Source organism: Hemiscyllium ocellatum, chromosome 35 (assembly GCF_020745735.1).
Source record: "Hemiscyllium ocellatum isolate sHemOce1 chromosome 35, sHemOce1.pat.X.cur, whole genome shotgun sequence".
Taxonomy (NCBI): domain Eukaryota; kingdom Metazoa; phylum Chordata; class Chondrichthyes; order Orectolobiformes; family Hemiscylliidae; genus Hemiscyllium; species Hemiscyllium ocellatum.
Window position 1 is genome coordinate 11,223,510 of NC_083435.1, and position 26,841 is coordinate 11,250,350.

The 26,841-nt window shown below is 42.8% G+C and overlaps 1 protein-coding gene across 1 annotated transcript in view; it reads right to left on the reverse strand.

Moving 5' to 3' along the window:
• atf6b (activating transcription factor 6 beta) overlaps positions 1-26,841 on the reverse strand; it is a 93,317-nt gene that overhangs the window by 28,824 nt on the left and 37,652 nt on the right. Inside the window, exons 6-10 of the mRNA XM_060850387.1 lie at positions 25,377-25,571; positions 21,651-21,856; positions 20,130-20,315; positions 15,156-15,247; positions 9,424-9,570 (exon numbers count right to left, since the gene is read on the reverse strand). Of these exons, the coding sequence (XP_060706370.1) occupies positions 9,424-9,570; positions 15,156-15,247; positions 20,130-20,315; positions 21,651-21,856; positions 25,377-25,571 (826 nt within the window). The remainder of the gene's footprint in view (positions 1-9,423; positions 9,571-15,155; positions 15,248-20,129; positions 20,316-21,650; positions 21,857-25,376; positions 25,572-26,841) is intronic.

Genomic DNA, 26,841 nt, shown 5'->3' on the forward strand with positions numbered 1-26,841 from the left:
GCTGCAATTTACACAGCCTGCAGTTGAAAGTATTTCCCAACTCCGCACACAGGCTAGGTTTGTATTCAAACATTGCCTTGAATATTTGTCAACACCTTTTTCCTTTCAAAAGCTTGGCGAAACATTTTGAGAAACATCTTTTCGGAGCAATGAGATGCAAAGGTTTAGGCTGGAGATTCCAAGCCTCAGGACACGGGCAGTTGACGGCATGGCCTACTGATGGCACAGCAATTAAAATTAAACAAATTAGGCAGCCAGAATGGGAGGGCTGCAAATAGTGTAGGGCGGCAAGACTGCAGGCATTTAGAGTGACAGGGATGGGAGAATCCACCAAGGGATTTGAAAGGATGGATAAGAATTGTAGAACCAAGGCATTACCAATGTAGGTCAGCAAGCACTGAAGCTGATCAATGAATAGGATTTGGTGCAGTCAGTCAGAAGGGTAATTACAGTAGACCCCCCCCAAACCCACAGGGGATACATTCCTGACCTATCACGGATAGGTGCAAACCCATTCATTCAAATAAATAACACAGCACCCCAGCAGATTCCTGGTCCCTGCTTCTGGAATGTTCCCTTTTATATGTTCGGGCCACAATAAACCACGGGCAAGTGAAACCGTGGTAACCGGGCCTGTGGATATGGAGGTCGCACTGTAAAAGAAACAATCAGGGAGGGACATTCAAGTCCATTCAATCTAATCCACCTTTCTCATCTTTAGTGCTGTTTCATTCACTGGTTTAAATGAATTGGGAGAAACTGAGGACTGCAGATACTGGATATCAGAGTCAAAAAGTATGATGCTGGAAAAACACAGGAGGTCAGGCAGCATCCGAGGAGCAGGAGAGCCCTTGCTGAAGGGCTTATGCTTGAAACGTCGGCTCTCCTGCTCCTTGGATGCTGCCTGACCAGCTGTGCTTTTCCAGCACCACACTTTTTGACTCTGGTTTAAATGAATGCAGGATACATGCCTCAGCCTGGCTGTAGCCCAACTTACTGCTGATCTGTGTGTACACGTCAGCTGCTGAATCACAAACCTGTATTTTCATCTTCCTTTCCTAGTGAATGCCATCAGTCACATTCCTTACACCACTTATTAAAGCTTTTGTTACATTCTTCCTGACATCCAGTGGAGTGGTTCACAGCTCCTCTTCTCCAGCCCACAGTGAAGAGGGATTAAATGGGTTTGCCTCCTGGGTGTTTCCTGCAAGAACCCAAGGTAGTACAACATGTGCAGCCTGACGAGGGTAGCCTCCAGTTTCAGCGTCAATACTAGATTGTAAACCCTATAAAAATTATCAAAACTGAGGAGAGGTCTATAATCCATAGTAAGTGACTGGGTCAATCAACACCCAGAATGTTTCAGCTTCCCCTTATTCTCTTTAATTCCAACCCAGCGGACACATCCCAGCCATTCTGATCTTAAACATGCGATATCTTGAATTAGCCGACAGTGATCTTCCATTCCTGGTCAGTTCAGTTTCAAATCTTTATTAAACTCTTTTTGCGTGATTGTCTCCACAATGCAAATCTTTCTCCTCAACATCCATAACTTGGAGCCAGTGAAGTGAACTGTCTTGTATTGAGAATACAGTTTTAATTGAGTGCTCACCCTCCAGTCACCTGGAGACAACCCATCGATCTAGCAGACTTCCAGAGCAAGATCGGTCTGTCTGAATCAGCTACCAGAAGCCCAGAGAGATAGCTCTGTTAAACTCCTGAAGCAACACTTGCTCCTTCCTGCTTCGTGAAAACATTTTTTTTTATCTTGCCCATCAGTAATGCAGGTTTTTGATTCTGGATACATGTCATCTTTGGTTCATAAACTTGTTGCTCATGAATCTTATCAAAGATGTAAAGGAAACATAGAGCTTTCATATTTTGTAATTTTATCATTTCCCAAACCAACCCACCATGGTACTAAACTAGCATTGTGGAAATTTGCCCAGGTTCAGCCCGTCAACGAGGAGGACAGGTCACATTTGGCCAATTACCACCAGTCTACCCATAACCATCAGCATGACAGAAATGCTCATTGATGGTGTTATCAAAAGCACTTGTACAGAAATTTTCTGACCAATGTTCAACTTAGATTCCACCAGTGTCACCGAGTTCCTGACCTCATGATAGCATTAGCCCAATTATAGAAAATTGTGTGAGATGAGAGTAACAGAATTTGACTGAGCTAACAGAACCAGCAACATTGAAGTAGATGTGGGAAAGCTCTTCTAGATTAGAGTGGTGCTGGAAAAGCACAGCAGTTCAGGCAGCATCCGAGGAGCAGGAAAATCGACGTTTCGAGCAAAAGCCCTAGGATTCGCAGTAGGGATAGCCTCCCATTTATCTCTCCACTCTGCAGGCACTCTGCCTCCATTCCTGATGAAGGGCTTTTGCCTGAAACGTCAATTTTCCTGTTCCTTGGATGCTGCCTGAACTGCTGTGCTTTTCCAGCACCATTCTAATCTAGAATCTGGTTTCCAGCATCTGCAGTCTTTGTTTTTACCTAGTGGGAAAGCTCTTCACTGGTTGGAGTCACAACTATAACTGGTGTAGTTCCAGTGTACAGGAGGAGGAGAGTAGGGAGGACACAGACAGGATTTCACGGTCATAGGAGTGTGCTGGTTTGAAGTGTGTGTAGTTTAATGCCAGCAGTATCTGAAAAAAAGGGAGGTGAGCTTGCAGCATGTATAGGTTGATGATGTGGCCATTTCAGAGACTTGGATAGAGTAGGGTCAGGAATGGATGCAGGTTCCTGGGTTTAGATCTTCATTAAGATCAGGAAAAGTGGTAAAAGAGGGGGAGGTGTGGCTTTGTTAGTCAAGGGCAGTATAATGGTGGTTGAAAGAACTTTTGACGAGGACTTGTTGACTGAGGTGGGAATGGGCTGAGGTTAGAAACAGGACAGGAGAGGTCACATTGCTGGGAGTTTTTTAAAAATAGGCTTCCGCAAAGTTCCAGGGATGTGTAGGAGAGGACTGGTAAAACAATTCTGGGTAGGAGTGAAAGAAACAGGGTGATCATTAGGGGGACTTTAACCTCCACAACATTGACTTGAAATGCTATAACTCTAATCCGTTGGATGGATCAGTTTTTGTCCAATATGTGCAGGAGGGTTTCCTGACAAGGTATGTCAAAGGACTGACAAGAGGGTAGGCCACACTGGATCTGACTTGGTAATGAACCAGGCCAGGTGTTTGATTTAGCAGTAGGTGAACACTTTGGATAGAGTGACCATAATTCGGTTACGTTTAGCAATGAAAAGGAATAGGTACATGCCACAGGGCAAGAGTTATAGATGGGGAAAGGGTAATTATAATGCAATTAGGCAAGGCTTAGGAGGCATAGAATGGGCTAGCAAAATGCAGGGAATGGGGACAATCAAAATGTGGAGCTGGTTTAAGGAACAGGTATTGCGTGCCTTGGGTAGGTATGTCCCTGTCAGGCAGGGAGGAAATGATAAGGTAACATTTACTAAAGAAATTGTATCTCTTGTTAAGCGGAAGGAGGAGGAGGCTTATGTGACATTGAGATGAAATGGTTCAGATAAGGCGATGAAGAGTTATAGATTAGCTAGGAAAGATTTACAGATAGAGTTAAGAACAGCAAAGAGGGACATGAGCAGTCTTCAGCAGGTAGAATAAAGGAGAACCCTGAAGCTTTCGATAGGTATGTGAGGAATAAAAGGATGATTAGGGTAGGAATAGGGCCAGTCAAAGATAGAAAGTGGGAAATTGTGTGTGGACCCTGTGGAGATTGGAGAGGTGCTAAATGAATATTTCTCATCTGTTTTCACTCAGGAAAAGGAGAATATAGTAGACAGGACGATTGAGGTACGGGCTATTAGACTAGAAAGAATTGAGGTTAATAAGGATGTGGTGTTATCAATTGTAGAAGATGCGAAAGTAGGTAAGTCCCCTGGGCCTTGGATGGGATTTATCAGAGGATTCTCTGGGAAGCTAGACAGGAGATGGCGGAGCCTTTGGCTTTGATCTTTGAGTCGTCATTGTTGACAGGTTTAGTACCAGAGGATGGGAGGATTGCAAATGTTGCACCCTTCAAGAAAGGCAGTAGAGATAACCTGGTAATTATAGACCAGTGAGTCTGTTGTAGGAAAAGTTTTCGAAGTATGAGAAGACATATGATTCATAATCATCTCGCAAACAATAAGTTCATTGCAGATAGTCAACATGGTTTCGTCAAGGGCAGATCTTGTTTCACAAACCTCTGAGTTTTTTGAGAAGGTGACCAAGTATGTGGACGAGGGTACGGCAGTTGACATGGGTGTACATGGACTTCAGTAAAGCCTTTGAGAAAGTTCCACATGATAGGCTTTTGGAGAAAATGTGGAGGCATGGGATTAAGGGTGATTTAACAGTTTTGTCTTAGAAATGGCTTTCTGTAAGACAGCAAGTGTTAATTGATGGAAAATATTCAATCTGGAGTCCGGTTACTAGTGGTGTGCCACAAGGATCTGTTTTGAGACCACTGTGGTTTGTCATTTTTATACATGACTTGGACGCAGGCATAGGCAGGTGAGTTTGTAAATTTGCAGATGACACTAAAGTTGTTGGAATGGTGGACAGTGTGGAAGAATGTTGCAGATTGCCGGGGTCTTGGATAAACTCAGAATTGGGCTGAGAGGTGGCAAATGGAGTTCAATGTAGATAAATGTGAGGTGATTCACTTTGGGAAGTACAACAGCAAGGCAAAATACTGGGTCAATGGAAAGATTCTTGGTAGTTTGGATGTGTAGAGGGACCTTGCAGTCCATGTACATAGATCCCTCAAAGTTGCCACGGGAAGGCATACGGTGTGTTAGGTTTTATTGGTAGAGTGATTGAGTTCTAGAGCTGTGATGTCATGCTGCAACTGTACAAAGTGCTAGTGAGGCCTCACTTGGAGTATCGTGTAAAATTCTGGTCTCCCCATTACAGGCAAGATGTGGAAGCATTGGAAAAGGTGTAGAGGAGATTTACCAGGATGTTGCCTGGTCTGAAGGGACAGTTTTGAGGAAAGGCTGAGGGACTTGAGTCTGTTCTCACTGGAGAGAAGAAAGCTAAGAGGGGATTTAATGGAGACATACAAGATGATCAGAGGATTAGATAGGGTGGACAGTAAGAGTCTTTTTCCTAGGATGATGATGTCGGCTTGTACAAGGGGGCATAGCTGCAAATTGAGGGATGACAGATTTAAGAAAGATGTTAGAGATAGGTTATTTTATCAGAGAATGGTAAGGGCATGGAATGCCCTGCCTTCCAATGATGTTAACTTAGCCACATTAGGAGCATTTATACAGTCCTTGGATAAGCATACGAATGATGGATTTGCGTAGGGGGAACGAGCTTAGATTAGTTCACAGGTCAGTGCAACATCGAGGGCTGAAGGGCCTGTTCTGCACTGTATTGTTCTATGTTCATAACTATGTTGAGTGTGTTGGAAACCAATTTCATAGTTCTTGGGTCCCTCTGCAGGAATAACTCATGTCGAGCCCAGATCAAACCATTCTCAGCTGCATCAAATGACCTTTCCTCCTACATCAGCTCAGAAATAGACAAAAGACAATAGGTGCAGGAGAAGGCCATTCTGCCCTTTGAGCCTGCACCACCATTCGTTATGATCATGGCTGATCATCCTCAAATCACTATCCTGTTCCTGCCTTATCTCAATAACCCTTGATTCCACTATCCTCGAGAGCTCTATCCAACTGTTGCTTAAACGAATCCAGAGACTGGGCCTCCACTGCTTTCTGGGGCCGAGCATTCCACACAGTCACCACTCTCTGGGTGAAGAAGCTTCTCCTCGTCTCTGTCATAAATGGCCTACCCCTTATTTTTAATCTGTGTCCTCTGGTTTGGGACTCACCCATCAGCGGAAACATGTTTCCTGCCTCCAGAGTGTCCAATCCTTTAATAATCTTATACGTCAGATTCCCTCTCAATCTTCTAAACTCAAGGATATACAAGCCCAGTCGCTCCAATCTTTCAACGTAAGATAGTCCCGCCATTCCAGGAATTGACCTTGTGAACCTATGCTGCACTCCATCAATAGCCAGAATGTCTTTCCTCACATTTGGAGACCAGAACAGCACACAATATTCCGGGTGCAGTTTCACCAGGGCCCTGTACAGCTGCAGAAGAACCTCTTTGCTTCTATACTCAATCCCTCTTGTTATGAAGGCCAGCATGCTATTAGCTTTCTTTACTACCTGCTGTACCTGCATGCTTGCCTTCATTGAATGGTGTACAAGAACACCCAGATCTCTTTGCACTGCCCCTTTACTAACTTGACTCCATTTAGGTAGTAATCTGCCTTCCTGTTCATGCCACCAATGTGGATAACCATACATTTATCCACATTAAACTGCATCTGCCGTGCATGTCCATTCACCTAACCTGCTCAGGTCACCCTGTAATCTCCTAACATCCTCCTCACATTTCACCTCCACCCAGCTTTGTATCATCAGCAAATTTGCTAATGTTACTATTAATACCATCTTCTATAATCATTAATATATATTGTAAAAAGCTGTGGTCCCAGCACTGATCCCTGCGGTACCCCACTGGTCACCGCCTGCCATTCCGAAATGGAGCCGTTTATCACTACTCTTTGTTTCCTGTCAGCCAACCAATTTTCAATTCAAGTCAGTACCCCAATACCATGTGCCCTAATTTTGCTCACGAACCTCCTATGTGGGACTTTATCAAAGGCTTTCAGAAAATCCAGGTACACTACATCCACGGTCTCTCCCTTGTCCATCTTCAGAGTTACATCCTCAAACAATTCCAGAAGATTAGTCAAGCATGATTTCCCCTTCATAAATCCATGCTGACTCTGACCTATCCTATTACTACTACTATCCATGTTCACTGAAGATTACACAAGATCATTCAAGACGGTTCAGATAATGAAGTGACCCTTGCCGGACAATGTACAGGCTGACATATGATAAGTACATTAGCTGCATTAGTGCCAGACAATAACCATCTTCTATAAGATAGTTAGATTCTATCTCTCCATGACATTCAATAGCCATTACCATTACCCTCCACTATCAATGTTCAGAAATGTAACTAGAATAAACACGTGAACATTATTATTGCAGTTGGCTGGACAGCTGCTTTGCAGTGCAGAATGATGGTAAAATTGTGGGTTCAGTTCCCACACAAGCTGAGGTTACCATGTAATAACCTCCTTTTCACCTTTCCACTCTCCTGTGATGTGGTAACCCTAAAGCTAAAATCACCACCAGTCATCTCTCTGCAATGAGGGTGCAATCCATGATCCAATAGGACTATGATGGCTTTACCTTTACCGTTAGAGCAGGTCATAGGTTGGAAATTCCTTGGCAGGTAGCTCACCTCCAACTCCTCATCTCCAGGGGATAAGGCTGGAGTGCACTGGAAAATGCTCTTGTACCACGAGTCTGGCTCCAACAAACAAAAAGCTTGACACAATCCAGGAGAAACCATGCAACTTGATCAGCGCTCCATTCACTACCAACATTGACTCCCTCCAGCAGTGATGCACAGTGGCTGTGTGTGTGTCAACTACAAGATGCAGTACAAACCATCAAGGCTCCCTCAACAGTATCCATGACTTCTACCACTTAGAAGGATGGGCAAGAGACACATGGGCATATCATCTTCTGCAGGTTCCTCTTCATGTCTCACACCACCCTCATGGAGTCAACATCTTGGAATTTCCTCCTCCATAGCACTGTGGATGAATGTACACCACATGGATGGCAGCTGTTCAAGACGCTGATTATCACTCCCTTAATCTGGAATGCATTGACCTAAAGGGCAGTGCAAGAAATGGCAACTTTCAAAGTGGAGCTGGATAAATGCTTGAAGGGATGAAAAAAAAAGGGGGAGTGGGGAAAAAAAACTGGACAGCCCTTTCAAAATGCAGCAAATGTACAAACGTTTGAATAGCCTCCTGTTGCACTGCATGACTCAGTGTTGAAAACATCCCCTAATTCTCAAACAAAACAGCATGCAGAATAAAGAGACGTGAATTATCCCCTCCATTAGTAGTTGAACATTAAGGAGAAACTTGTAACTGAAAGAGAAAATGCTGGAAACATGGAAACACAATAAATGAATCAGCTGTAAAATGAAAATTACTTTTGTTCTGGGTATAACCTCACGTCCCGCGCATGGCATCTGGTGGAATTTAAATCAATTAATCAAGATTTTCCAACACAAAGCTAGTCTCGGTAATGGTGACCGTGAACCTATCATCTATTTTTGTAAAAAACTTACCTTGTTCATTCATCTCCTCCAGGGACAGAAACCTGCCCTCCCTTCTAGTCTGACTTATAGACTCCAGAGCCACAGCAATGTGGTTGACTATTGACTACCCTCTGAAATGGACTAGCAAGCCATTCAGTTCAAGGGAAATTAGGGATCGGCAACAATGCTGGCCATGCCAACAATTCACAAGTAGCCCAGTTCAGATGAAACAAAGAGCTAAAACAGCTTGTATTTATAAAATTCCACAAATATAGGAAAAGTTTGCTTTCTAAAACAAAATATAAATTTTATAATATAGCAATATAAGGAGCTATTGGGACAGACAAACAAAGCTTAGTGAAAGATTTAAGTTTGAAGCAAAGCCTTAAAGGAGGAGAGATGGGCTTAGTAAGAGAATTCCAGAGGTTGCAGTCTTGAAGCTGAGGTCACAGCCACCAAGAGTAGAGTGATTTAAATTAGGGATGCTTAAGAGATTGGAATTGGAGGAGTGCTGAGTTATCCAAGACTTATGGGGTTGGAGAAGAGTGCAGAGAAGTGGAGGTTTGAGGCCTTGGAGGGAATGAAAAACAAGGATAGGAATTTTGATGTCAAGGCATTACTTGATCCGTAGCCAATGTCAGTGGCTGAGGCAGGATCAACAGGAAAATGGGGACATGATGCAAGCTAGGACGTGGACATCACAATCTTGGCTAAGTTTACAGATGAAAATCCAACAAGGAGTGTGTTAGAATTTTCAAAGGTAATGAAGGCATGGAGGAGGGGTTCAGCAGTAGATGAATGGAGACAGGGCAATTATGTGAAATTGTTTGAAGGTGGTCTTGGAAATGGCAATGATGTGAGGTAGGAATCTGTTCTTGGGTAACACATCTGAAAATCAATGATCTGCCTTTTCTTGCATCCACTGTTAATTACAGTCTGGAGATTTTTTATTCCAAATTAAGCCTTTTCATTGGCAATTTAAATAAGTCACTCCTCTAAATAGCTAAAGATGATGGTGAACAGACTTGTGCACCTTTGCAAGGTCAAGATGTACAAGGCACCAGATTGCAATAGTACCTCCAAAACACAAACCAAGTTTGGGTTATTCTGGGACATTATTTAATTTGAGGAAGCATTTTTGTAAGCAGAGAGAAAATCTCTCCTTTATTTTCTTGAAGTGCATTATTACCTGAATTTCTCCCTCTGAGCGTAATCTTTTGTCGCTTCCTCTGTCTCGCTCTCTGTACCTGGCTCCTCTTTGAAAGCCAGTAGGTGCCTCTTGATGTACATGCTGTCTTCTGTCTTCTGGAAGAGATCTGGCTTCTTCTCTGTTATACTGGCATGAGAAGAGGAAGGGGGAAAGGGATAGACAGGAGTGGAAAACAGCTATCAGAAATCTGAACTGTGGAAGACTGAATGTTGTCTCTTATCTAAGACCTTGCTTCAACAGCTCCATGAAGTGTCAGTACAAACTCCAGACCATTGCTCCCATTGCTGCTGAGTCAGTGCTACAGTCGGGATTGTGGTTATTCAGGAGATACACTAATCAGAGGTGGCCTTCCCTTAATAGACTTAAAAGATTCTACAGTCACTAGTATGAAGAACAAGGCTGATTTAAACCCAATTGGACGATATTTATTGTTCAATCAATAGCACTTGGGTCAGGGAAGGTGCAAGAGAGGAAATCAAGAGATCACTATTATACTGCTGTCTGAGGGAGCTTCATGTGAAGAAATTGGCTGCTGTGTTACTTAGCATGTGCCTATAATTCATAAAATAGCTAACTTTCTGTAAATCCTTTGCCTTGTAGAAGGCACTTTATGGATGGAGCTGTTCCCTTTTTGCAACATTCTGTGCAGGCCTGGCTAAACATGAGGATTTGCTTGTAAAGATTGTTAGACTCATTAACCAGGAAACACCACCCATGAACTGCAGCTGCATGATTACTGGTTTAAAGCTGACCAAGTGTGACAGGGGCAGAAGCTCGATCTCAGTAACTGCAACATCTGTACAGCCTTTTGTTGTTTAATGATAACACCGTGCAGACTCTATAAAATTAGAGGGTGGAATGCTCAGCAAGTGGGCCTTTTATTCTGAATACAAAAATTAGTCAGTAAACCAGAGGCCTGCAATTATAAAGCAAAGCTCCATTTCATCCAAAAGCCACAAATATCACTAAGCAAAGATCAGACCTAGCTCGTAGACAGGTGATCATTAAACACACGCAATGCAGCAATTTGACAGCACCAGCCACCTGAACATTTTCACTGAGAAGGAAGCGGATTAATACCCAATTCGAAGTGATGAGCAATAAGGGCTCACTTCTACCCTGACTTCCAGCTTGTCTGTTTTAATTGGACCAGGAGAAGTAGCGCAGCGTTTCACAGATCAAAAAAGCCTCCCCTGCCTGTACTCCCTTTTCAGAACAGCTTTGTAAAATCAAAACAATAAAGTTAAGTACCTGAAACTTTTAACTCTCCACGAGACTCCTGATCTGCTCAGCACTTCCAAATTTCGGTTTAAAAAATCACTTTGAAACGGGTCAGTATTTTGCTGTCTTCCTCCATTAGATATTCTATAGTGTTGAATGGGTGTGGCTCCATGGGTAGTACTCATACCTCTAGATCACAAGGTTCTGAATTTAAATTCCACTTAAGAGCCTGCAACCTAGGAATGCAGCAACTCAAGGTGGTGGCTCAGCACTAATTTGTCAAGGACATTTGGGCAAGAGCAAAAATGTGAGGGAGAGACAGAGAGAGAAAGCGGGAGAGAGAAAGCGGGAGAGAGAAAGCGGGAGAGAGAAGGGAAGAGGGGGAGGGAGAGAAAAACAGAGAGAAAAGAGATCGGTGCCACGGTTGTAAAGCCTTTGCCTTTTGCTCGGAGGCATCTTTACCACCTGCTCCACTTGGTGTTCTGCCAATTTCTCCAAATATAAAATTTATCACCTCTGCAGCCTTCCTTAATTTCATCAACTTGAAACTTTAGTGTTTACTCTTCCCACAGCTGCTGTCAGACCTCGCACTTTGTTTTTATTTTAGACATCTAGAAAGGACAGTACTTTGCTTTAGTTTGACAAATTTGATTTGTTGTTTGTTGACATGATGTTAGTTGAGGGATTAATGCTGTTGAGGACAGTGGAGAAAATTGCTCTCTTTCACAATAGTTTCTTTCACACTCTGTTGCGGGGGCAGAGGGCCTCTGTTTGATGCTTCACGCACAAAATGGCGGCTGTGATTCCCACAGTAACTATTCTTCAAAAGTACTTAATCAGCCAGAAAGTGAGTAGAAAGTTCACTGGTCATAAAAGGTGCAGTACACTTGAGTCCATTTTTAAAATTAAAGGAGTGTAGGAAAGATAGTTCTTTGAGCAACGCAATATTCCCCCAGCTCTGTAAAGTCTGTCAAAACATTGTGGTCAAATATTAAGGGCGACTTCCAACTTTCTGACACATAGTATGACATCCACTGATGCACACTAAACCCAAATGAGAATTTGTGGGAAAGGTGTGACACAGTTTACAGTCGGTTTGCAGCTGCTCAAGTTCCTGCTTTCATTACAGCCGCAGGGCAAGTGATTACAAATTCATTTCATTTTTAAATTCTTTCTTGATGCATTGCAAGAATGGCCAAAATGGAACAGCCTAAAACAATAATCCAAGACGTTCAGAAATGCAACGAAAACATCAAAGTTATTCACTTCACTGATTAAAAAGTAACATTTTTGGAGAGTATAGTAATAATTTGAAACATGGCATGTAGTGATTAGAATGAAGAGAAAGCTCTTCATCAATGGAGGTTTCCCGCAGATCATGCTGAACTTTGTCGAAGACTCTCAGATAAATTTGTCAACAGCTTCATTATTGCTTTAACAAGATGTAATTTCCTCACCTTTATGGTGGTACAAAGCCTCCACAGGAGCAAAATTCAAAAAACATAATCTGACATTATGCCACATAGAGAGATATGAGGGCAAATTTGAAAGTTGTAATTTTTTTCTAAGTAGCAGCCATCCCAAAAGAGAGAGCAGTAAACATCCTGAGAGATGGAGGAAGGGAATTTCAGAGCTTACAGCTGGGGTAGCTGAAGGTACAGCCACCACTGTTGAGGGGTGAATAAAACTGGTGATATGCAAGATTGAGACAGTCAAATTGGAGGATTGCATTGAATTTGGAAGGTTACAGGACTGTGAGATTAGCCTTGAGGCACAGTGTAACATCATGTAGGGATTCATGCGTGCATGAGTCATGTAACGAACAAAATCTTGGAAAACAAACAAGATGGTAATTTTTAATTTCTTCACCAGCACTCCTGCGGTGCATTTTTCAATATACATATTCACAGGGAATAATTTCTCTCCCGGTGAAACAGTGCCTTAACCCTTTGTGACCCTGAGTGACTGCTGTTGGCTGAACATCTATAATCACACTGTGGCTAATCTCCATAGAGCCACCTGACAGGACTTAAACCAGGAAAGCAAACCTTGAGGTGAGTTGCATGGGATGGAAAAGGACAGCTGGACAATCAACAGATGATCCTTTAAAGTCAAGGTTAGCCTTTCAGGCCAAGAGACTGAATTAGTTTGCACTGTGGTACTTTTAGAAATGGTGCAGAGGTGGCTGCTTCCCTGAAGTTGTAAGCAGCACAGGCAGAGTTTGCAGGCTGCAGTGCCAGAATCAGTATGCTTGATGTTTTACTGGTGGGTTAGCGTGAGATTGAATAGCCTTGACTTTAGTGGGTTCCCTTTGGACAGCCAAAGCATTTTTGAAGTTCTGAACCAAGAGATACGCAGAGATGGACCAATATGTCACAGCTGGCCCTTCTATCAGTTGGTAGCATTTTCACTTCTGATTCATCAGGTCATGGGTTTTAAATTCACTCCAGGTGCAGGAGCACAAAATCGAGTCAGATGTTCTCAGTGCTGGTCTATGTAGCCATTTGTACATATTGCAAAAATGACTCCACTTCATGGGGAAAGCTCTCACTGGCTATGGAACACTTTGAAAGGTGCCAAGAAACTACCATCACTATTCTGGGAGCTGTTTACTTTCAACAAGAGCCTCAAACTAGTGGGACATGAAGGGGATGTGCTTCAACTCAGAAACTATGCATTGCATCATGCTGCTTCTTTGACACAAACCACAGACTGCATTAGGCCTGAACTGACAATTACGCACAAGCCTTTTGGAAAACTGGATGAAAAAACAAAAATCGGCAGCAGTTGCCAGAAAGAAGATTACAAAAGGATTTATCTGAAAGAGATGGCTCTCTTCAGCACTTGACTGAAGTGCACATTGATCTTCACCCATTTAACTGGCACTGTACCTAATCCCCATATCACAAACCACATGAACAGCCCAGGAAATTGGAGGACTAGTGCACAATCTTTGCAAGGCAAAACAAACTGTGAGGCATCTCTCATTGTCTGACCTGAGCCACAATGTGGGCAGGACGGGTTGACATCATGGAGGGATTCAAGAAGGACCTGTGTGTAGAAATCATGCAACCACCAAAATCCTGGTAGGCAAACAAGATGGTCATTTTTCATTTCTTCACCAGCATTCCTATGGGGTATTTTTCAATACATAGGGTGACATGTCGATGAGGAAATAACTTCTCCCCCAGTGAAGCAGCTTAACAAATCGTGTAGGGCTTGTCAGTGGGAGACCAACGAGCATTCTACCACCAAATCAAGTCACCTTCCCAAATTAGGACAAGAAATCCATTATCCCAGTCAGTCCTTGTTTAACCATCTCTAACCAAAGGGAGGGAAATCAGTAACTTCACATGAGTTTAAAGTTTAGAGTAGATAACTCTGCAAGATTCAACTGCGACCATCCCTAATATTATTTAGCTTACTTCATTTTTCTCATGGGATGTGGACATTACTGGCAGTACCAGCATTTGTTGCCCGTCCCTTATCACTAAACAATTGGTTTGCTAGGTCATGTCACAGGGCAGTTAAGAGTTAACCACATTGTTATGGGTCTGGAGACATTTGGAGGCCAAAAGGGGTAAGGTGGCAGCTTTCCTTCCCGAAAGAAAATTGGATAGAGCAATGAGCTGCTTCCTTGAAGTCATGTGCTGCAAGTACATCCCCATTGCTGTTTCAAAGGGAGCTCTTGGATTCTAACCCAACAATAATGAAGAAAAGGCAATATTGTTCCAAGTGAAGGTGGTACATGGCTTCAAGGACAATTTACAGGTACAGGCAAATCTGCTGTCCTGGCCTTCCCAGGTGAAAGAGGCTGAAGGTTTGGCAGCCACTGTTAAAGGAGCCTTGCCACAGGTCCGCATTGTGTGGGTGGTACATTGCTGCTACTCTGCATGATTGGTGAGGGAGGCAATGAACATTAAAGATAGTGGAGAGGGTGTGGATCAAACAGGCTGCTTTGATCTGCAGGGCTGTAAATGCGCAGAGTTTACAGAGTTATAAAGGAAACAAAGGCATGACAGGATTTGAAAAGAAGGATGAGATTTTTAGAATGGAAGAAATGCCCCCATCCCCAACTATTAAAATCAGAAATCAATCCAAGGGAAATGTAAGCTTGAGAAAGGTGGCACCATAACGAGAACACCTCTTTCCAATGAGGAGACACAGAAGCATAGAAAACAGTAGCAGAAGTAGGCTATTCGGCCTTTCGAGACTGTTTTGCCCTTCAATACAATCATGGCTGATCATCCAATTCAGTATCCTGTTCCTGCTTTTTCCCCATACCCTTGGATTCTTTTAGTCTGAGCACTATACCCAACTCATCTTGAAAAAGTCCCACAAACTCCAGTGAATATAGTCCTAACTGATCCAGTCTCTCTTCATATATCAGTTCTGCTATCCTAAAACTTAGTCTGGCAAATCTTTGATGTTCTCCCTTCATAGCTGGAAAATCCTTCCTGAGATAAGAAGACCAAAAAACTTTCTCTCACCTGGCAGGTCCAAAAGTGAATGTGATGAAGAGCAGAAAGACCATCACACACACTGCTTTACGATTGCCCGAGCCTAGCTTCAATTCGGTGTTCTGAAAATTAAAAAGATGGGAATGCACATCAATCAAATGTTAAACAAATCTGCAACAGTCTCCACCCATGGACACAAGTCTAGCAAACTGATGGCTCGAGTGTTCTGCCATTTGAAAGAATGCCAATCATTTAGTTAGGTACTACATACTGTAGGCCGCTTAATTTCTCAAGCTCCAGTTTTTCCATCTCACATCTAGAACCATTCCTGTCCCTAAATGTGGAGGGGACCAGGCACCACAAAAGTTCATTATGGAAATTCCAGCATTTCTTCCCATTCTCATTAGGTGAAAGACTCAAGAGCAACACTCACCTAACCTGCCAATTCCATTAAATCTCATGGGATTCTCACCCAATTATGGGAACCTCCCCAAAATATCACTGGGTCACTGCGGCACAGGGACACCACTGAAGCTTTGCTAAGTTTGAACCTGCACTTGACCAAAAGTGGGAGAGCAAGCTTATGCTTCAGAAACTAAAGTCAAATATTACCTCAGCTTCAAAAGGCAAATAGACTACTAAGTTCTCACGAATGCTCTACGTTTAATAAAACTAATTATTGTGTTTGTGATCATTGAAATGATGATTTACAGATGTCCGCCACAGGATGGGACATCAGGAGGTCCTTGGGTTCAAAGGCAAGTGACACACTGATGCTGCAAAGTGCTCCAATGCAGGGACAACAGCAGTTTCACAGAACTGCCAGGGGTAATCAGCCTCCGCCAGTCCTTCATTGCCCAACTCCATCAAGATACCCTTCATTTCCAAAGAAATGTAAGCCAAAACATAGAAAAAAGGAGCAGGAGGCTATTTGGCCAAGAGACAATTGCATGCTATTCATTGGTTATTTCTGATTATAGATTAATTTCTGATTCACTGCACTAGGTGTTCAACTGAACAGCACAGTGCTTCAGCATCAGGCAGATGGCAGCACTTCAAGAAGGTTCAAGGACACTGTGATATGGGCAACAAATGCTGGCAGCCCGTGACACTCATCCCACAAATAACAAACTATTCAAAGAAATATGCTTCAGCATAGAATACATTCTTCAACTGATAAAAGTAGAGGGGTTGTGGAGCAGTTAAGATGACTCTCGCTCCCTACCCTGTATCTTTTATAAAATGGAGTGGCCTTGAAGACTTCTCTCAGGGCATCACTCAACATTTGCTTCTTTTTAGGAGCAAACAGCCCTGACTGTTTAATCTGGTTTGTTGTGGGATTAAAGGCGCAAATGCTGATCCCTGCCAGGTTATACTCATTTTATTGGAGATGCCAATCACCACTCCTATCTGGGATGCTTACTTTTTGATCTCCTCTGTACTTTTGTCACTAACCAGCAGCACCCCGCTTCGGAGACGGGAGGGAAGTTTTTCTCACCAGCACTGTACACTCCAAATGCAGCCATCACAGTTTGGTGATTCCTGAGCAGTGCGCTCACTGACAATCCAGGTCATTTCATAAACTTAATCAGGATTGCATTCTTACTTCAGATTTATTACATTGAATTCAAATATTCTGGCTGCCACAATAAGGTTTTTCTCTGATGTGACTGGATCAGTCCCGTCCACGATGATTAATCCAGTTACAGGTCCCATTATGGAACCATGCCCAAGTTGTAGTGGAATGCATTTACACTCCAACACATACTTTCACTGTCTCAGATTCTGTCCCGGTCTTAAAGGGCAACTTTGGAATTCCTATCAAACCAGTGTGGTTGGACATGCAAAAGGGAGATGAGGTGAGATTTGTTTTGCACATTTAAGACAGAGATTGAGGGGAAGAAATTCTCACTAAGGTCAGTGAATGTTTGGAACTCTTTCTTTTTGAAAGATGGGTGGAAGCGGCAGCATGTTTAATATCTATAAGCTGGACATAGGTACATTTTTGAAAAGCTGTAATGAATGATTAGAGTTTGGGCGGGAATGTGGAACCATTACGTCAGACTTTTATTACCATGGCAGAGCGGACTGGATGCCCAGAGACCTACGCCTGGTCCTAGTTCAGAAATCTGATGCGTATATGTTTAAACAAATCAAGTGACCTAATAGAATATCTTGGTGAGGCAAAGAGAATATAAATTGCAAAGTAATAAGCAACACACAGCTTGCATGTTTAAAGGGGAGGAAAGACCAGGGTGGTTCAGAGTTCCACACAGAGATCCTGGGGAGGAGCTAGAATAAGTGCACAATTACTGCAGACAAATCTGGAACAACATCACTCCCTCCTGGCTGACAGAACAAATACATCTGCATTTGAGATGACTGCTAAGCAAAAGTAAGGAGATTATAGTCAAGTGTGGTGCTGGAAAAACACAGGTCAGGCAGCATCCAAGGAGCAGGAAAATCGATGTTTTCCTGCAAAAGTCCTTCATCAGAAATCAGGATGAATGCTGCTGTTCCTGCACTGGTAAACAGAGTTATAGAGCTGTACAACTTGGAAACACACTTTTCAGTCCAACCCGTCCATGCCAACCAGATATCCAACCAAATCTAGTCCCATTTGACAGCATTTGGGCCATATCCCTCTAAACCCTTCCTATTCATGTACTCATCCAGATACCCTTTCAATGTTGTAATTGTATCTGCCTCCACCACCTCCTCTGGCAGCTCATTACATTCACACACCACCCTCTGCTGAACAAGATGCCCCTTCGGTCCGTAGTAAATCTTGCCCCTCCTACGACCAGGCAGAAAGCAAACTTCACAGACTCTCTTTACAGGACCAGAGTAGCTGTACATTTAACAGTCTGAAGACTAGTTTTTGCAAAATCACCTTTCCAACAAGCTAGGCTGCTGTCTAAACCATGAGGTGCCATTATTTTGGAGCAATTCTGGCCCAGATGTACAATAGTAGTTTTGTACACTGATTAAACATATAAAAAAAACTCAGGATATAAAGAGATCTAATGGACTGGCTACAGTACTGAGGGATTACAGTAACGTGAATAAATTGAATACAAAGTTTAGGAGGAGTGAGCCCTTTGAATCTTCTAATTAGCTCCATCATTTCATAATAACTGGATAAAGTGGACGTGGAGAAGGTGTCTTCACTAGGAGGAGCTAGAATCCAAGGACAGTTTCAGAGTGAAGGCACAACTCTTTAGAAATATTATGAGGAATTTCTTCAGCCATAGGGTGCTAATCAATGGAACTCAGCCTTCACAGCCCTCCGCAGCAATAAGTCATTCAGAGTATTTCAGAGAGCGATAGATCGGTTCTTGGTTAGTAAGGAGATCAAGAATTACAGGGAGAATGGGGTCGACAAACATCTTAGCCATGACTGAATGGCACAGCAGACTCAGTGGGTGAATGGCATAAACCTGCTGCTATATCTTATTACCTAATATCATGGTCTTGACTCACAATCCTGGACTCCCACTGCCAATCAGTAATCTATCTAGCCCAACCTTGAATAAATTCAGTGACCTAGTCTTGATTGTTTTCTACGAAAGAGAATTCCACTCTTCTCATCTTCATCAAAAAGCAAAACTTCTTACGCTGAAACTGTGTCCCATTGTTCTGGTTTCCAGCACAGGAGGAAATATCCTGTCAGTACTTACTCCATCCAGTCCCTTCAGGATCGTATACATTTCACAAAGAACCTGTGGCTTTTGCTTTAAGAGCAGAGAAGGTAAATGGGAGATTTGACAGATGTGCTCAAATTCATGAAGTGACGAAATGGCTCAAGGGTCAATCAGATAGTACAGCTTTAAAATGAATACAAAATAACTGGTAGTCACAGAAGGGACTGTATGTTTTGGACAAGGTGTTAGGATTTGGAATGCATAGGAAGTGCATAACGATTCATTCACAATTTCCAAAACACAGTTGGATAAATAGGACTGTAAGTGATACAAAGAAGAGAAGGCCTTTCAGCCTCATGAACCTGCTCAACTATTCAATATGAACATGGTTGATCCAATATTCCCCATGTCCACATTCCTGCCGTTCTCCTATAACCTTTGATTCCCCTATTGGTCAAGAACTTTTGCATCTCAACCTTTAATAAACACAAAGGCTTTCCCGCATAAAGGCTGCAGCAAAAGCTCCAAAGACTCTCCACTCTCTGAGCGGTGAAATCCCTCCTCACTTCAGTCCTAAACTGGCACCCCTTTATCCTGAGACTATACCCTCTGGTCCTTGACACTCTTGTAAGGGGAAACATCTTCTCAGCATTAATCTTGCCAAGTCCCTTAACAGTCACTGAAATACTTGAAGAAATGACAACAGGAATATGGTGCAGGACAGCTGGACTAACTGGATTGCTGAGTTTGTACCAGCTTTCTCAAAGGCTGAAAATTTTCTGTGCTGCACTGTTCTACAATGAGGAGTTGTAAACACTATAACTTAACCATGGAGTCAATAGTCTGCCTTCCACCATTTTCTTGCATTCAAAATGCTTTCCCAACGAGACAAACCTAACCTTTTTAAAGAAAAGCATGGGTGCAGTCCAAACAATTCTGAAGCTTGGCTAATTCTGAGTGACCTGCTCAATTAGGTCCAACATCCTGATACAACAACAGCCATGCTGCATCTACAAGGCAAAAACAAAAATGGTCAAATAACAAAAAAAAAACCTATCTATATTGCAAGACCTACCACATCCCAGAAGAGAAGCAGGTCTTTTAGATCTCAGCTATGTGGAAAGCAGTAATACTACAAAACAAGTAAAAAGGATGATTGAGCAGTTCTCAGGCTTTATAAACCAATGTTGCTTGACAGAAGCAGTGATCCAGGAGCTTGGAGAGAGCTGGTTACTCCTTAATTACCATGGGAGACCCCCCCCCCATATACTGTCTCTGGATGGACAGGTGCAGAAATGTACACACAGTGATACATATTGTGTATACACACACACGCAAACATAACTGTCAAGCTTCTCACCTCGGACATGATGCTGTCTAGTTTCTTTTTCAGCAGCGAGTTCTCCCTTTTCAGCTTCTCATTCTCACTGAGTGCCTCGCGCAATTTGCTCTCCAGACCCTGGAGGTATTCTTTCTTCTTTTTACGGGACTGGCAGGCCGACTCCCGATTCTTGATCATTCGCTGCTGCCGCTTTAGCAGTTTGATCTAAGCGAGGCGGAGTTACACACAGAATTACATTGAAGTTTTTACCAGTATTAACGTTCCACGTGAATGTCTTCCCACCCAACTTGAGCTAGCCAATTAGCACATCTTTCTTTGTCTTTCTTTCTCCCTCCCTTACTCTCTCAACAGCTCCATACCATTCATCTCAACCTTGCTAGATCATGACTGAGAACTCTGGAATCAGCCTGCTCTCTCTCCATTTAAAACTCAAGCCAAAATCATTTGATCACCTGACCTTTGGCTTAACACTTCAAACCAAAATCTGCTAGTGGACAGTGGGCATCACTGGCAAGGCCAGCATTTTCTGCCCATCTTAATAACCCTGACGGTGGTGAAGCTAGTTCATCTCACGTAGATGCATCCACAGTGCTATTCAGGGACCGACTTCCAAGATTTTGACCTAGAAAGGAACCGCCATATAGTTCCAAGTTAAGGCAGTATGAGGTTTGAATGGGGACTTGGCACTTGCCTTTCTAGGAGATAGAAATTACAGGATGGTAGGGGCTTTAAGCTGACTTGGTAATCTTCGGCAGCACATCTTTGTAGTGACTACTACTACAATGAAATTCATGGACAACCAACTGACATTGAAATAGTGCCCACCACTACATGATGGCATCCTCAAGTGCTTCACAGATAATGATCAACCCTTTTGAAGATTTAGTTTGGAAAATGCAGAAAACAAATTATAAACAGCAAAATCCCACAAACATACTGAATTAGGTGACCAAATCATTGAATCGTAGCATCCCTACTGTGCAGAAAGAGGTCATTTGGCACATAGAGTTTGCACCGACTCTCTAAAGAGCATCCTACTGAGACCCAGCAGCTTCATCACCCTGATCTCGTAAACTCCACATTTTCCTGGCTAATCCACCTAACCTGCACATCCCTGGGGCAATTTAGCATGGCCAATTCACCTAACCTGCATATATTTGAACTGTGGGAGGAAATCCGAGGAAACCTACGCAGACACAGGAGAAAATGCAAATTCAACACAGACAGTTGCCCAAGGACAGAATTGACCTGAGGTACGTGGTGCCGTGAGGTAGCAGTGTGAACCACTCAGCCATCGTGCCACCATTGTTTTAAAAACGATGCTGCTGCAGGATAAATATTGATCCAGGACATTAATGGAGTACACAAGAAATTGAAAAAAATCAAGTCCAGACTATTTATGCTATCCAAATTCAGCACCAGAATTTCTGGAAATGTATTCCTTCCTCTTTCAGGTAATATTCGATCAAGTTTAAAGCGAAAAGATTTATTTTGCATAAGGAGTTAGGATATCCAATCTCCAACAGCTACCGTACTCACGTCGATCTCTGAAGTGTTATTGTCCGTCTGTGTTGGTGCGGGCACGATTGGTTTGTTGGCAGATTTGTTGATAGCGATCTTGTTGCAGATGCCACTGGCTGGCTTACAGTTGCTGGCGACCCCAGTCACTGCTGGTACTTTGATCAGTCCCTGGACAGGAATTCTCACCAGGTCTGACTGGGCCAGAACCACTGACTGCCTTGACACTTGTGCAAAAAAAGACAACTTTTAACATCCTCCAAAAACACATTCCACTTACTGTCACTTTTAGTTCATTAAGGGAAAAGGCCCAGATGTACAAAGCGCACCATTAGTTTTTAATTATTACAGTGGATGGCACAGAGAGGAGGCAGCTATCCAACTTGCACTGGTTCTTTGAACAAGTAATCATATTGATTCTACCGTTTCCTGATTCAAAATCACACTCCAAGTATTCCCACTTCAAGATTCTTTTTAATTCAAAATTTTGTTATAGCTAACACTGTCTGACTGCTTTAATCACCTTTTCAGACAATGTTCCGAAGCATAGGAACACACAGCGTTAATAAGGGTCTCATTGATGATGACTGCATCTGATACGTTTGCAAATCTGTCCCTCTCTGGATACTCATACAAAACAGAGAGAGATTCTGAGAAGGTAATTCTCAGATAAATGCAAGGTGCTGCATTTTGGGAAAGCAAATCTTAACAGGACTTATGCACTTTATGATAAGGTCCTAGGGAGTGTTGCTGAACAAAGAGACCTTGGAGTGCAGATTCATAGGTCTTTGAAAGTGGAGTCACAGGTAGACAGGATCGTGAAGACGCCATTTGGTGTACTTTCCTTTATTGGTCAAGAGTATTGAGTACAGGAGTTGGGATGTCATGTTGCGGCTGTACAGGACATTTGTTAGGCCACTATTGGAAGATTGTGTGCAATTTTGGTCTCTTCCTATCGGAACGATGCTGTGAAATTTGAAAGAGTTCAGAAAAGATTTACAAGAATGTTGCCAGGGTTGGAGGATTTGAGCTATAGGGAGAGGCTGAACAGGCTGGGGCTGTTTTCCCTAGAGCGGAGGCTGGATGGTGACCTTTTAGAGGTTTACGAAATTATGAGGGACATGGATAGGATAAATAGACAAAGTCTTTTCCCTGGAGTAGGGGGAGTCCAGAACTAGAGGGCATAAGTTTAGATTGAAAGGGGAAAGTTGAAATGCCCATCAGCCATGATTCAATGGCAGAGTGGACTCGATGGGCCGAATGGCCTTACTTCCAAACCTATGTCTTATGGTCTTATATAAGAGAGACCTAAGGACCAACTTTTTCATGCAGAGGGTGGTACATGTGTGGAATGAGCTGCCAGAGGAAGTGGTGGAGGCCGGTACAATTGCAACATTTAAAAGGCATTTGGATGGGTATATGAATAAGAAGGGGTGAGGGATATGGGTTAGATGCTGGCAGGTGGGACTAGATTGGGTTGGGATATCTGGTTGGCATGGACGGGTTGGACCGAAGGGTATGATTCCATGCTGTACATGTCTATGACTCTAATTACTTCCCTTCACAGGATACAGCAACATGTGATCATACACCCTCCACCCCTCCTTCCCCACCCCCACCTCCTTTGCATCTTTGTCTTGATAGGAAGACCAGCAGTTTTTTGTCAAGCAGATTAAAATATTCACAGAACACATGGCGTTGACAGCACTATATTTAAGTTGAAACAGGAGTGTCTCAGAGAGCACATTACTGGAAAGCATGACCAAGGTATAACTGCATCTGTTCAAATGATCTTTTAAAGCTACAAAGGAACAATTAATTACAGGGTCTTTACAAGCCCAGTTCATCTGCGATTAAATGAACCACAGTTAAAAAGCAGAGTCTTTGATCTTAAGCTCGGAATATGAATTTTAATTTAATTGAGATATGGTGCACGTGTCTGGGCTCCAATTTGATTTGGAACATTGCTGAATCAGCCCATTTGCAAACATGCATTGCAGCTTTGTACTTGAGCATTTCAACCTTTCAAGAGAACATGCAGGGAGAGGAGCAAATACACTTTGTATCTGACACAGTAAAATGTTCACTTGTGCCATCAAGTGGTGGAAAGCAAATGATGCATTAGAGCAACAACAACAACTGACATTAAAACAACTTAACAGCATCTGGGTTTGTTCAGTATATTGCTTTAATTGCATGACACGGTGAGCATTTGCTATACATTCTGTGTCTTATAATTCTGCCCCACTAGTTACCTGAAGAAGGAGCAGTGCTCTGAAAGCTAGTACTGTACTTCCAAATAAACCTGTTGGACTATAAGCTGGTTTTGTGTGATTTTTTAAAATTTCAAAACTGACATTGGCAGACTGTCTTGGCACCTCACAGGGGTGTTACCAAAAAAAAATTGACTCTGAGCCACATAAGATGCAGGGATAAATAACCAAGGCTTGGTCAAAAAAGTAGGTCTTAAGGATTTCTTAGGGAGAAGAGGCTGAAGAGGTTCGAGGGTTATTTAGAGCTTGGAAGTGTGCAGTTGAAAGCGCAGCCACTAACTGTGCAGCTATTACAATTAGGCATGCTCAAAATCACAAATGGAGGAGCGCTGATATCTTGGATAGTTGCAGGGCTAGAGTCAGTTCCAATAAGAAAGATTCATGCTGGGATAAGGATAAGAATTTTAAGGTCAATACGCTGCCGATATAGATCAGGGAGTATGGGGTGACGACTGAACAGGTTTAGTTGCAATTTTCTTCACATTGCAATTGCTTCTTTTTTAAAAACTAACTAAATTCAACAGCAAGAGGTCCTCCCCATGCGTTCTGACCCCATCCCTCAAGATTTTGCATCCCACTTGCAAACCTCCCCGTAATCCTTGCTTCTCCAATCTCTCAATGTAACTGAAGTTTCTCATTCTCATGGATCCTTTCCCCATACAGACCAATGCCACCTAATCCTCCATAAAGTGCAATGCCCAGAACACGATGCAATAATCCAAACTCAGGATGAACCAATTTTTATGAGTTTAATGTTACATGCTGCTCTTGTACTCTATGCACTTACTTATAAAGTTCATGATCTTTTATGCTTTATTCGCTTCTTTTGGCATTCCTGGCTGCAACAAGATTTAAGGAAACTGGCAAACAAATGGGAAGAGGATGGTCTTATGTTTTCTTTCTCAATAAGTTATGAACTAAAATGCCCTGCTTCAAAGGCAATGCAGAACAAATCGCTGCACAACAGAAAATGGCTACACTATTGGAAAAGGACATGATCGTGCGACTAAATGAGAAGGTCTTTGGCAGAGCAAGGATAGTCCAAACAGCCCCTTTCCTTGCAGAATCCTCTAAAGGAATCAGTAGAATGAGAAAGTAGATCCTGCATCCCTAGCTTCCTTTGCCAAGTGAACAGACATTACATGGGCCATGTGTCTTCTGTGGAGAAAGTGAGGTCTGCAGATGCTGGAGATCAGAGCTGAAAATGTGTTGCTGGAAAAGTGCAGCAGGTCAGGCAGCATCCAAGGAACAGGAGATTCGACGTTTCGGGCATAAGCCCTTCTTCAGGAATTCCTGATAAAGGGCTTATGCCCAAAACGTCGAATCCCCTGTTCCTTGGATGCTGCCTGACCTGCTGCACTTTTCCAGCAACACATTTTCAGCATGTGTCTTCTGTGAGCAAGTAAACTCTAAAGATGTGAAAGTCAGAGGAAGCTCACCGAATAAAAAAAAAGGAAAGGTAGCAGATGTGTACCTGGAATGGTTTGCTTTAATGGTAGACTCTGTTGCTGAGACACTGGCAAACTAGTCTGTACCGACTGAAGCATGATGGTCTTTGCTGGGCTGGCGGCCGGAGCAGTGGATAGCGTTGTCGCGACGACTGGTTGAGGCTGGATGTTCTGCTTGTTGCACAAGATGCTGTTCGCTTTCACATTTGTGGCGGGTTGAACTGGAGCAAAGGAGAGACAAAAGTGAAATCACAGAAAACATCAGGAGACCTCCTGCACCACAAGTTAGACTGCAAAAATAATACCATACTCTCCAGCTAGACGATAAATTTAAAACCCAATTCCTTTCTCTGTTACAACACCTGAAGCTATATTTTAGCACGACGAAAACAGCAAACAAACTTCCAAAGGAGAATATAAATTCTGTATGGTACAGTGGGCACTAGACACTCCTAAGCCCTGTGCTCAAACAAAAGGTCAGAAAGATTGAGCAAGTGAAAGATTCCCATGGCCGAAGGGTCAGTCTGTCTCAATCACAGTTTGGAAGACAACGGACAACAGCTCTCAATTCAGCACCATTTGGTACGTTATCCCAAGGCCTATAGCCCCCTTGTAGGTGTTTGCCTCAAGCACAGGCTGAGGCACATATTCTCAAGGACCAACAGAAGGAGCTGAACACAGCTTCAGAGCAATGCTTTATCTATTTGATCAATTAAGAGGTTAGCAACCACTCATTTAGCTCAATTGACCCATCTTGATGGGTAGGTTCCACAGGAGCTGCCTCCCACATTCCTCTATCCACCAAATCCTCTACTTTTTCCCTCATCTATTTAAGCTTCATCTCAAATGTATGCATGCCTTTTTCCTCAACTACACCTTAGTCTCAACCACTCTGGGTGAAGAAAAGTTTCTTCTGAATTATCAAATTTTTTTTTGTAGTTTCAGAATTAGAATCAGTTTCTGAAGTCTTGTTCATCGTGCTTCTAGCAAGTAGAAAGGTCCCTTCTCTGTCTACTTTCTTGAATCCCTTTATAATTTTGAAGATTTCAGGTCACCAATAACAGTCTACGCACACCCTATCCCCATCCTCCTTATGCTGAGCAAGAAGATTACTTTGCTGAAAGTTATAACCTCAGCTCTGCTCTTATTCGGACAGAACGTTTTTGTACTCACGGTGCCTCTGCACCCCTTTCAATAAAATGGAGAACAAATAGTTCACAGGACTTCCAGTGAGATCTCACCATATTCCTGGTTGAGTGATAACAAATTCTATACCTTTACAATTCCATGGATTTATCTCATATGAACTGAAGTGGTTCAGTAAGGTTCCCTCCCCTACGAATGTGACTATTAATCATTCGTCAGACAAACCCCAGTGGAAGCATGATAAAGTTTTCTGTGTAGCATGTGGGTTAAGCACAAGACACAATTGGTTTCATTTGCCAACCTGGAGATTGCAATTGCCAGGACCTGTACTCAAAATATTCTCTC